Genomic DNA, 13,075 nt, shown 5'->3' on the forward strand with positions numbered 1-13,075 from the left:
TGGATGAATACAGTGTGTTTAAAAGTTATGAAATCATAACAGTTTTAATATTTTCACCTGTAACTTTAAAACTGTAATGGGAATAAATAGCTCTGTAAATGTAAGTTTGACTAGACACCATGTAACTCCATGTCAAATATAAGTAATTATGTACCTACTGACTGCCATGTACCCTGCCAAAACTAGTAATGACAACATATACCAACTAGTAGGCAATAGCATATATTTAGTAATGGAATCATTAGAGGTCAATGCACATTATTTTGATGTATAATACAGACTTCAATTACAAATCTTGCTTATTTTGACATCAGAGTCAGCTTCCAGACTGCAGTGTGATCTGTTAATGCAATAAACTGACAATTTATCCCAAACTGGAAAATATTTAATAAAATGTCCTATTTACCGACAATTTGAAACAGAAGGGGTTGAAGTCAAGTAGATTATTAAAGGACCACTATAGTGCCAGGAAACAAACTTGTTTTCCTGGTACTATAGTGCCCTGAGGGTGCCCCCACGCTCAGGGTCCCCCTCACCGCCGGGCTGAAGTTGGAGGATGGGATTAAAATCTTACCTTTCTCCTGCGCCGGGCTCCCTCGGCAGTGGGGACTCTCCTCCTCCTTTGGCAGTCATCAGCTGAATGTGCACGCGTGGCAAGAGCCATTCTCAATGCTTTCCTATGGACGCTGGGGTCTTCTCACTGAAAATCACAGTGAGAAGCGCCTCTAGCGGCTGTCAATGAGACAGACACTAGAGGCTGGATTAACCCATATGTAAACATAGCAGTTTCTCTGAAACTGCTATGTTTACAGCAGGCAGGGTTAACCCTAGAGCAGTGTTTCCCAACCCAGTCCTCAAGGCACACCTACCAGTCCAGGATTTAAGGATTACCCAGTTTTGTCTAAGGTGTTTTTTTCTTTTTTTCCTAAAAACACCTTAGACAAAACTGGGTAATCCTTAAATCCTGGACTGGTAGGTGTGCATTGAGGACTGGGTAGGGAAACACTGCCCTAGAGGGACCTGGCACCCAGACCACTTCATTGAGCTGAAGTTGTTTGGGTGCCTATAGTGGTCCGTTAAGCAAAAATACCTGATTTTAGAAGCATAAAATTAGCTTTCTTCAATTGATCAAGGTCAATATAAAATAATTTTTAGAATGTGGGAATCATATCAGAGGGTATATGGCCCTATTGAAAATGTAAAGTCCTTTAGACTTTTGTTCTAATTTTCCCTGTAACTAAAATGTTAATATTAGAAGACACCCACTATTCAAAAACAAACGTAAATAACACTTAAAGTACTAAAAAGAGCATTAAATTACATATCAGAAAAAAAGCCAAGATATTATAGTTCATAAAATACAAGACAATATGGCACACAATCCAATGTCTGGAGGTAATGTGTCCTTTAACACATTGATACTAGGGACAAGAAAATGGTCATATCTACTTTTTCTAGTCTAGTATTACAGTATATTTTAATTCAGATATCTATTCATTTCTGTTTGTATAAACTTTATATATAAACTTGCTTAATAATGGTTAATCTAGTATTGAATCAATAAAATTATTTATAATTTGCTCTTCATGTATTTTATTTCGGGGGTTAAAAATTGATAAACCAATGACATCAAATCCTATTTAGTTTTGTCATTTCCCCCAGCTGTCACTAATGGCGGCTGTTTGGATAAAGGCTTTGTCTACGAAGAATCCTGCAGTCTCGTGTATCCTCTCTGCATGTGACTGTAGATGAATTCCCTGTATATAAGGTTTTAACCCCTTCAGGAACATTGGATGGGGGGTGGGAGAAGGGGGGCACTGCAGTGCCTGGAAAACTGATATGCTTTCTTGGCACTGGAGTGTCCCTTTAACATAGTATAAAAAGCAGATGTCTCCTATTGACTAAGCTCGTTTAAGCTGGGTCCTCTTTACATTATATTTATAGTTAAAGCCCCCCCCTTTTATAATATTGTAAAGCGCTACAGAATCTGTTGGCGCTATTTAAATGGCAATAATAATAATACAAGACCTTCCTAAACTTAGTTTGAACGGATTCTCCTCTGGGTGAAAAAGATCCTTTATGAAAAAAGTGGGAGTATCTCAACTAAACTGTAGACTAGGCTGGGACATTTTATTGCAGTGAACAGATTGGACACAATTGATCATGGGTTGGCTTTAGCAGACGCTTACTTTATTTAGTGGGGTATTTTTTTTAATGACATGATTTAAGTTGTATAGATGGTATTTCATTGGGCAAGCAGACGAGGTGGGTATGCAGGAGGTAAAAACGTGAGAGCCATAGATCCTTAGCTTGGAGACCAAACTTGTAATTAACTATGCACGCAATTTCTAGCAGAGTCTAAGAGAAACATGGTTTATTGTGCCTCTTTGCTATTATGCAAATACCGAGACTTATCATTGGTGTATTAAATCATGAGTTCTCTCTAGACTTCCCAGCCTAGTTAACAGTATTATAGAGATACTCTCCACTTTATTTTAATAAAGGGGGAGTTTAGGACAAGAATGTTGCAAGCGGAAAATGAAACATTAATTTAAGGTCTAAATTCTCCAACTTTTAAGACTTTGGTAAAAATCTCAACAATTTGCAATTCCTATAACAATTCCCTGTTTGATGCATAAACCCCAATAATTGTATTTCAACTTACATACACCTTGTCCTCAGCTACTTTCATTTATTTAAATCTACCATAAGTATGTAGGGTGCTTAGATTGCACTATATAAATTGGACCAGACTTGAGCTGGACTCATTCATCCAAACCAAAACTCAAGCTGAACTGGAGATGGGCTTGCTTTTATGTGGTCAGTAGAATATGATGTAAGTTTAAGTTTTAAAACAGAACACATTTGCAAACACAAAATAAAAATGTTAGGAAATAATGTGTGCTCCTTTAATGTTGCATATCCACCTGGTGCCCAGTACAGCATTGAACAAGTTATACATACATACAGATTTGTTTTCTGACATACTTAATTTTCAATTAAATATGAAATTAAACAGAAAATCACTTGCACTTTAAATGTAATAACAGACCATTTTGTTCCTAATCTGCCATCATTTTGGGAATCTGCCTTCCCAAAACATACTAGCAAAGTCTGTATAAATACCCTTGAGCAGCGTGTGTACATAAACTATCAGATACCATATAATCTTTAATCCTTTATACCCTCTGAAAATATATTCACCAGATTAACATTTAAGAAAGAAAGAAAGAAAGAAAAAAAAAATATCCTTTTCCCTGTAATTAGTACAGATTTAAACTGAATTTTTAAACAGTGCCCATTACTATTTTCAGTGCTTCCCTTACTGGATGACCCAGTCATATACTGTTTAAATGAAATGTTACACTTTAGTTTCCATGACACCAGGTAATTAATGACTCTGTTCCATATTCTTCTCAGACGGTCAGCTCCAATAATGTTTTAAAGTGTACTGTACTAGCAAATTATTTCAATATGATAAACTTACCTGGTATTTGCACTGGGGTCTGTGTTGTGGGAGAATATAGTTACATACACGTGTATTGCAGCCCTAACACTTCCAGATTATGCCTTGCAGAAGCTAAAATTTTATTAAACTACTATCTACACTATAGCTAGCACTGTGTACAAACAACTTGTGCCATGTGTAATCTTTGCAATTTACAGACAGATTATAAGACACTAGTATGCTATTTTTCTGATAATCATATGGGTTACATGCAAAGATCAGAGTTTGACACTTTAATAAATTAGAATTTTAGATGAGAACGGCAGGAACAAAGGATTATTGTATATGCAAATAAACTAAGTGACAAAACAAAAGAGAACCACACATTTCTTTAATGATAATACCATTTATAATTACTATTAAAAATTGACACAGCAACAATAATTAATTCCTGAATTTCAGATCAGGCAATGTGTCAAACTGTTTATATAATTACAAATCTATTTGTGTGCACCAATATTCACAGAGACTTCTCTCAGCAAATACTGATGTAGGCGCCTTTATTGGCGCTTCAAATTAACTCTAGAGCTGCCGGAGGGAAAGAGAGGCCCCTCCGCATGCAAAAAAAAAAAAAAGTTTAAACACATTTGTCAAAAGTATTTCTTCATTTGCACAAAACATATTGCTATAGCTCCAAACCATCAATGTACCATTTAAATCTCAATGTAAGGAAGCAGCAGAGTGGGTGTAATTTCACACTCGTACCTTAGAATTGTCACTGGTGCCATATCATTATGCACAATGCTAAACAGGTTTATTTTTTACCATGTACAGATTACACCACCCTGAAGGCAACAAATTATTGCTATTTTGTTCTGTACCCGTTGCCATGTCTTGCAAAGCCATCTACCCTGTTTCCATCCTCCTCAGCTTGCGTTGTTAAAGTATCTCCGTCATCCAAAACTTACCTTTCTCCTATTGTTTCCTCTTTAAGAATCTGTTTTATTTTTTCGCAACTATTTCTCTTTAAAACATAAAGTAGTTACTACTTTGTCTTATGTTTTTCTCCTACGCCAGACAAATGTGACAAAAGGGTGTCACGCTAACAAAGGATGACACTTACCTTAAGCTCCACCCTTTGATAAGATTGCCAAGTGCAGGAAAAATACAAGAGAAGTCCCTATTTTGTCTTAGGTTTTATAGAGAACTAGATCAGAAAAAAATAAAATAAAAAAAGATTCTGAAAGAGGAAGAGAAGGGGAAACCGTATGAAAAAGGTAGGTTTGAGCTGACAGTCACCACTCTGATTTACAAATTCTGCACTGTTCAGATAAGCTTTATACGTGGACAGATATGTACAAAGGGGCAAATCTGGAGCCCAATTCTAAAGGTAGAGCTGTCGGGATGATTGCTACACATTTAGAATATTGTCCTAGAATTGGTCCTTTTTACAAAACATTCAGTGCACTTAGAAATGCACAATAATATGGAACTCAGTCATAAAAAGCAGGGCTGGACTAACTAACTCTGTAGCTATTCTACTTTATCTCCCATGAGCCAGGTTTCAAATGCAACTCAAATGAGGCTGCATGATAATGGGTGGTAGTTGGAGATCCGAATGTGTATTGCACCAATATATCAAACAAATAGAACAGGCCTCACATGAAACTGGTCAAGCACAGTAAATATGACACTGGCTTTGTATTTCAGAGAATCTTAGTTACATGCATTAGTGTACAGCATGAAATTAAGTAGGGGGCCGCAATCCTGTATCTCAAGCTGTAATTTACAAAATTCACAAAACAGAAACCCCTGGCTGACTGTTGGATGCTGCCTGTCCTTTAGCAACTACACTCAAGTTACCAACTAGTGTCAAGCAGAATTTGTTTTAATACATTTTCAAAATGTGCCATTCTGTTCTTAAACTCCTGGACAAAGCTAATCTGTCAATGTCAAGTGACTACATTCCCTGAATAAAATGTTTTCTGGGGAAGATTATATATTTTTTATTTTGATTAGCTTTTTTTACACAGTCAGATGATTAAGTGCTTTTATCTTTGCGAAATCTGAACAAAATCACTCTTTAGCTGTGGGCTCCAGTAAACACAGAGTATGCAGTCTCTATATGCTCAGAACATAAGGTACCAATGTCTTTGCACAGATAAAAGAACTGAGAGTGTAATTTAAATCTCAGTGCAGGGAGGAGCGAGCAACAAGCAAATGTTCTGGCACGCAAAGTACTAATGAAAGAATGGACTTCATTACATAGGATTTCGTTTCAGAGATCCAAATAAATTTCTGAAAATCAGACTTGTACGCCACGTAGATGTGATCTTTGGTCCAAAGTACAGGACGATCAGCATCACAATTCAGGACCAAAAAAAAAAACCAACCCCCGAAACGTAGAATGGAATGGTACCATTTAAATGTATTGCAAGAAAAAAGGGGGGAGGCCATTAATGAGGCCAAAACAGGAGACACTGGTGAGTGGATGGATACATAATGTACATATGATTTAGATGATAAAGAAAGGAAGGGGAAATTGTCAGACACTTTATTTGTATATCTGTTGGCGCACCATACATTCACTTAAGTCAGCCAGATCTATTGAAAACCATGCCATACACACAGGGACGAGTTTTTAAAAGCTGCACCAGCGAGAGATCTGCTGGAATTAGGGGAAGTTATTCACTAAACTGTGGTTCCCTTTTATGCATGACAGCCACCATTTTTTTTGGAAAGGTAGATACTTGGTAGCAAGAGGGCTACTGTACATTACAGAATAATCACAGCCTAAACATAGTCCCTGCACATGCAAACTAGTAGCTGGGTATGTATCGGACATTTAGGCCTTCTATTATAACATTGTTTCATCACAAAAAAAAAAAAGACAAGTCATCATCTATATTAAAACACCATCACAAACGTTCCCAGCATAGAATTCCTTTTAACACATGAGTCGGTGTATTGGCATACGGGTGAGATTGGGTTAACCCAATTTGGTTTGATAAAGTAGGTGGTTTTCCATTATAATAATGGATCTCTGAGCCGTCACTTGTGGGAGGATATTACCTCCCACTAAAAAAAATAAAAAATAAACAAAGGGCAATTACATACAACAGGTGGTTTTGTGCTTATACAGATATCAGTGGCTTTTTTTTATACAAAATTGCGACTCTGAATCCCTCTAGTATTCTCTAAGAAAACCCAGTGTAGCAGCCTTGAGTTTCAATGCAAGTTAAAAAAAAAAAAAACAAACAAAAACACAAACCAATAAAATGGAGGGAAAAAACTCAAAACAAAAATAAAAACATTCCTTGTGATAATAAATTTGGAGTATGTCCTTTGCCACAGTAATGACTAGTACATGGAAAAAAGGGCATCACTCCGCCATCCTAATACTATTTTAGACATTAACTATTTGCAATCATATTGGAAGACACCATTATGATGAACTGCTCTTATGAACATTTGCAAAACTAACCCAATGTCAGGGAATGGGAAAAAAAAAAAAAAAAAAATATGTAAAAAAAACCAACCAACATTTAGTGTTCTTTGTTCTAGTTGCACTATGAAAAAAAAAAAAAAAAAAAAAAAAAAGATTAAAACCATAATTGGTACTCGCCCTTTTCAAAGCCATATAAGTAACATTGCAGTAACAGATTGAAACGAAAACTGACAAGCACTGGCTTGTGCAACGGGTGAGCAAGCAGCAGGCTTTATCAACCCTAGAGGGTAATGCGGTTCCTCTGCTCAAAATTAATGACAACAAGTACACAACCTGGGCAAACAACATTAATAAAAAAGGTATGTTTACGAAAAGCAGCTTTTTAACAAAAAAACAAACAAAAAAAAAAAAACCACTAAAGAATAATAAAGTGACCCTTGCACTTTTGTGTTTCCATGTTATGTTCTTGCAGACAAAGTTGGTGCTGATGTGGATTTGTCCCAGCACCTGAATAAGACTCGAGCAGGTTGCATACAATGTTTGACTCCAGACCTGAAACAGAAAGATATTGTATGAAAGATCTGAAAGATTGGTGCTTTAATTAGCAAATACCCACCACTAGATGGCAGGGATAAACTAGAAACACATCGTTTGACCATGATTTATAAAACCGCAAAAACAAAATGTGAGGGATGCAGCCCACTAGATGGCGATATAGAGGTATATAAATGCCATGTAAGCAAGATACGTTGCCTGCTTGGAAGACATTCTTTTATCAGTGTAAATCTCACAGTACCAACCACTGGCACCGTTGGGATTAAAAAATAAGTTAAAGGGATGTAAAATACCAATTGTACAGACAATTAGGAAAGGTAGAGTAGAATGTGCAAGGCAGTAAGCTTGGATGGGCAGGGCCCTCTTCACCTACTATTCAGGTATGTCCGTTGGGGTTTGTTATAATTCACTTGTTTACCATATTGTACAGTGCTGCGGAAAATGTAGGCGCAAAATAAAGAATTTTGATTGTAATATAGTTAAAGTATGCAAAAAAGTTATTGTAAACAAGTAAAGGCTGGGTATGTTCTAAATATTTCTATAAAGCTTTTTATGCTGTATTCTCTATATAAAAAAGAAATCATAACTTTACACTAATGGCAGCAGTATTGCACAAGGCAGAACATTCCTGTAAATAATTATTTATGGCACTGTCACTTTGCAGATGAACAAAAATTATACTCAAAAGGTTGATATTGTCCAATCTCAGACATCGCTGAGACAGATTGGAACCCGTACTGCACTACAGCCCGTATCTGTGCCACTAGCAGTAACTTACATGGATAGGCCACCAGTTTTACCAGTGGGGTGGTACGTAGCTGTATGTTGGAGTCCCTTGGGCTCTGTATGTGGGTACAGACACTGGATGTGCACCTATTGCAGTGTGCTGAGGGGTCGTCAGCAATGTGCCTAATGGAGAAAAGATAGTTTGCATTAAAATTGCGTTTTAAACACAGGCAACAATTGGCCTGTGTTTCAATGGGCTACAAATACAGCTCTTGTGAAATTTGGAAAACATACAATTCTGGCATACATTCTTACTTAGAACCCACATCTTAGTCACTGACAGCACTGGTTATTAAGCTGAGCTGCAGGAAGACCAGCAGCCACTATAATAATAGACAACACGGACAGACATGTAAATATATCACGTTGGTCAGGTCCCTGTTAAGGTCTACAGAACACTGCTTCCATAACCCAAGTGTGGCAGAGATTTCCAATTCTAACGGCATACAAGTTGCAATCTGTGTAGCAGGCAACAACCTGCTACTTGTACTGCCCCCTCTAGTAGCTACTTCAATACAGAAATTGTTTAACTAAGCTTTTTACTGCTCCTGAAAAGAATAAATACTCAGCTTAGGCGACAAGTTCATGTTAGGGCGCCCAGTGAGCAGCACTGCAGATATGACCATAGATTATTATTCTGGTCCTCATTCTGCTCAGTCAAATGTGGCATTGGCAAAACAAGCTATCTAGATGTTCGTGTTGCTGCTCGCTAGGCTCCCAGCTGGCAGCGTGAAGTTGCTGAATAGATTAAACTACATCTCTGTATATGGAAGTAACTACTTGAGGGTGGATGCAAGTGGCAGTGTGAAGTCCTATGAAAACCAGCATTTCATTTTGTGATTTTAACTCATTGTTCCGTAAAAGGAACACTAGTGTTAGGAATACAAGCATGTTCAGGTAATCATCTACCATAAGAATGAAGTTAAAAGGTATTTAAATTACCTTTTCTCCATCACGCACTGGTCTCGCAGCTGCTGGCCCTGCCTCCATGGTCAAGTTCATCAAACTTGATCTCAGCTAATCCAATGCTTTCTTATAGGAAAATATTGGGAGGCTATTGCATATGCACGACAAAAGACATGCTGCAACAATCAGCCTCTCCATGTAGATATGCATTGAATCAATGCATCGCTATGGGGGGCATTCAGCGTCTCCATGCAGAACATAGGTCCTGTACATCGTGCAGCACTGACCCAGAAACACCTCTGGTGGCTGTCTAAGTGACTGCCACTAGAAGTGTTAGGCAGCAATGTAAAGACTGCCTTTTCTTTGAAACAGCAGAGTTTACATTGAAAAGCCTGTAGGGACAGACTATAGAATAGAACTATAGAATAAAATAACAAATTCATGAATACTGGCTATTATATCAGTGGAAATCAGAACAATACCTGCAGACATTGCCATAGTGGTCCCAGCAACCATTCCCATGGCCACACCGTTGGTTCTAGGTGCAGTTACTGGAGCCGGGTAGATGGCAGAAGGAATGCTGTTTGGTTGAACCACTGTGGTGTGGTGAATGACATGAGGCTGTGCCGCGTAAACTGGCTGTGTATAATAAGCTCCCTAGGAGAGGAGAACAGAATGTTAATACAATCATCTATACCACAAGACTCCACAGAATGCATCGAGAATAGACAAATAGCACTGCATATAATTATGATATTCTGAAATATAATATTCTTAATTGACCAGACTAGATGAGCCGAATAGTTCTTATTTGCCGTCACATTCTATGTTTCCATGTCTATGAAAGGCTGTATACAATCTCACATTTCTTTAGAAGGTTCAGATAAATGTAATGTTCGTTTCAAATCTTGCACTAAATGGGCTACAATGGTTGTGGAGCCATTAACCTGTGCTCCTTCCGCTGCTTCTGGATCAACCATTTGAATGTTTTGTCAAAAGTTTCACTTTTGCGTTTGCAATATCAATTTCATAACATCAATCATTAGTTAGGCCCATCATTTATTCGATCATTTAGAATACATCACAGATACAAGACACGACCAGAGTACTATTTTGTGCATTTTTCTTGTCAGTGATTTAGTGCAGTAAATGGTGTAGAACATAATTTGTACTTGTATAGGAGACTAGATAGGAACAATCCTTTAAATAATAATAAAAAAAAAGTTTACATTAAACTGTGTGATCATTTTAAGAGACCTTAATGAAGGCAATTACATTGTAGAGAAGAGTCCTTTGGTCTTGTACCCAAAGATGACATATTTAGAGCATCCCAGTTCCGGACACTAACAGCAGGGCTTTTAAACTTGGACTCAAACTGCAACTCCACCCAAATCAGCTTATTATGAAGGTTGTGTACTTCTGACCTCATTTAGACAATAGCTCTACATTTATCAGAAGAGATGTGGTTAAACTGGCTTTCAGAAGAGACATTTTAACCCCTTAAGGACTGAGCCAAATGTACAAGTTATGATCAAAACAAAACGTAAACAAAAACTTGAATTCACCTCTTTCATATTATGTGCACCCACACATACACACATTATTTCGTTCTACATGTATTTTGATATCTATATATATATAAATTTTAAAATACAGTTAGAACAAATTTACACATATTTTATTATTTTATCTTTTAACGTATTTACACACACACACACACATATATATATATATATATATATATATATCTCCAATATTATTCTACGTGTAATTTGATATTAATTTATATATTAAAATACACGCAGACAGTGTATGTGTATATACCTAATAAATATATGATCTAAGTATATATAACGTTATTTTAAACTGTTTTAAATTTCTTTTTACAGGCACTCCCCCTGCTGGCACTGACATGGACGGAGGTGGCATTATGTCTACGTACAGCATCCAGTTTGCTGGTGCCATAAAAAAAAATTATACACAAATATATCTTAATCTACACATTTGCTTGCATATTGGGCACCAAATGTGAAGATTTTTAACTGCATTTAAAACACCATAGTTTTTAATGAGGACAGGTTTACCTTACTCAGAGTCTACTCAATCTCGGACTATTACAGGGCTCTTTTTAAAAAGGCTGCATGATAATTCAATATAGTAATGTTCACTTTCAGTGCTCAATCACCAGCGAATCTGCATTTCGTACAAGACTGGTTACAAGATAATATTTAGGGGATTCTGGATGTATCAAAATGAATAAAGTAAACACCCTGCATTTAGATGTATGTATTCAGGGGAAATATAACAAAAAAACATGCTCGTTAAAGTGTGAATTCCAATACACAAATGTGTATTCCTACACTATAGTGTCTTTTAGATGACCTGGCTCACGCTGGTTAACCCTGCAATGAAAACATTGCCGCTTCTGCAAAACAGTAATGTTTTCAGTTACATGGTTAAAACAAGGAGGGACCCGGCTCAAGGCACCAAGACCACTTTATTACATAGTGACCCTTTAAAATGTGTTTAATGTACGTGGGTCAATAACAGCAAAACGTTTATTTGCTAGACTGAAGTGCTCTCAACAATCTAAAATTATTGTTACACAGTTCAGAATGCAGCTCACTGACCATCTTTAACTTATATGAAAGTATTCTACAACATTCAGTATGTACATACATTCAATAAGAAAAAGCTATAACAAAAACCCAAGACAAAGAAAGGAGCTCAGCTGATAATTGTGTCAGCAGGAACCAGTGGAATACTAACATCAAGTAAAGAAATTAGCCAACCAATACTTTGTTACATGTTTGATGATTGAGCCTCTGAGCTGTATTTAGATTCCTATGCCATATCTAGTTTGTGAGACACAGGGCCGAGTTCTGAAGCTGCCTATATAATCCCATGTTTTATTTTGCTTGTGTGAAACAGTAGACCCATGAAGCTGGTCATATAATACTTTGTCATATCTTGCTTGTGTAAGAGGATTATCTGGCCAGCTACAGAGGTCCGCTGTCTATGTCCTATCTTGCTTGTGTGAAAGAAAGCGGACCCCTGTAGCTGGTCATATAATGCAATGTCATATCTTGCTTGTGAGAGACAGCTGACCCCTGTAGCTGGTCATATAATGCTACGCCCGATCTTGCTTGTGAGAGACAGCTGGCCCCCACAGCTGGTCATATAATGCTAGGTCCTATCTTACTTGTGTGAAGAGAGCAGACCCCTGTAGCTGGTCATATAATGCAATGTCATAGCTTGCTTGTGTGAGAGACAGCAGACCCCTGTAGCTGGTCATATAATGCCATGTCCTCTCTTATGTATGAGAGGCAGCTACCACCCGTAGCTGGTCATTTAATGCAATGTTATAACGTGCTTGTGTGAGACAGCTGGTCCCCGTATCTGGTCAAATAATCCATTGTCACACCTTGCTTGTGCTACCATATAAATTGTATTTTATATTTTGCTAATCTGAGACACCGGGTTGGCCATATAATCCTATGTCATATCTTGCTTTTGTGAGACACACATAAGAGATCTGAAATGAAGCATATATTGTATAAGGCTTGCTATTGACTGATCTTACCTGGGCATACAGGTTCTGCTGGGGGTAGGCACTTCTGATGGGGTACATTGCGGTTTGGTATGGGTTTGGAGACGGGGAATAGGGTGGAGGTGCGCTGTTACTTTGAGTTGGGGGGACCTTATATGGGGTCCCGGCAGTGTACCCTAGCATAAAGAAAAAACAAAATGAAGTAAATAAATTGGAGAGACACATATACCAATTCATATCATCTAATTAAAAACAAAGGACACAGAATATATTTCTTTCACTGACAAGAAAGTGTGTAGATAGGCCCTACCAAACCATGTAAGCATAGAAAGTATATGAAAAGAAGCCAGAATATGAACCATTTAACATAGTCCTGCTTGTT

General features: G+C 37.4%; 1 protein-coding gene across 1 annotated transcript in view; it reads right to left on the reverse strand.

The window, feature by feature from the left end:
- Positions 1–2,885: 2,885 nt before the first annotated feature.
- The window catches only part of FAM168A (family with sequence similarity 168 member A), a 112,101-nt gene continuing 101,911 nt past the window's right edge, over positions 2,886–13,075 (reverse strand). The window contains exons 6-9 of the mRNA XM_063431766.1: positions 12,727–12,869; positions 9,626–9,800; positions 8,230–8,360; positions 2,886–7,448 (exon numbers count right to left, since the gene is read on the reverse strand). Coding sequence (XP_063287836.1) covers positions 8,248–8,360; positions 9,626–9,800; positions 12,727–12,869 — 431 coding nt within the window. The 3' untranslated portion in view covers positions 2,886–7,448; positions 8,230–8,247. The remainder of the gene's footprint in view (positions 7,449–8,229; positions 8,361–9,625; positions 9,801–12,726; positions 12,870–13,075) is intronic.

Source organism: Pelobates fuscus, chromosome 1, assembly GCF_036172605.1.
Source record: "Pelobates fuscus isolate aPelFus1 chromosome 1, aPelFus1.pri, whole genome shotgun sequence".
NCBI classification, from domain to species: Eukaryota; Metazoa; Chordata; class Amphibia; order Anura; family Pelobatidae; genus Pelobates; species Pelobates fuscus.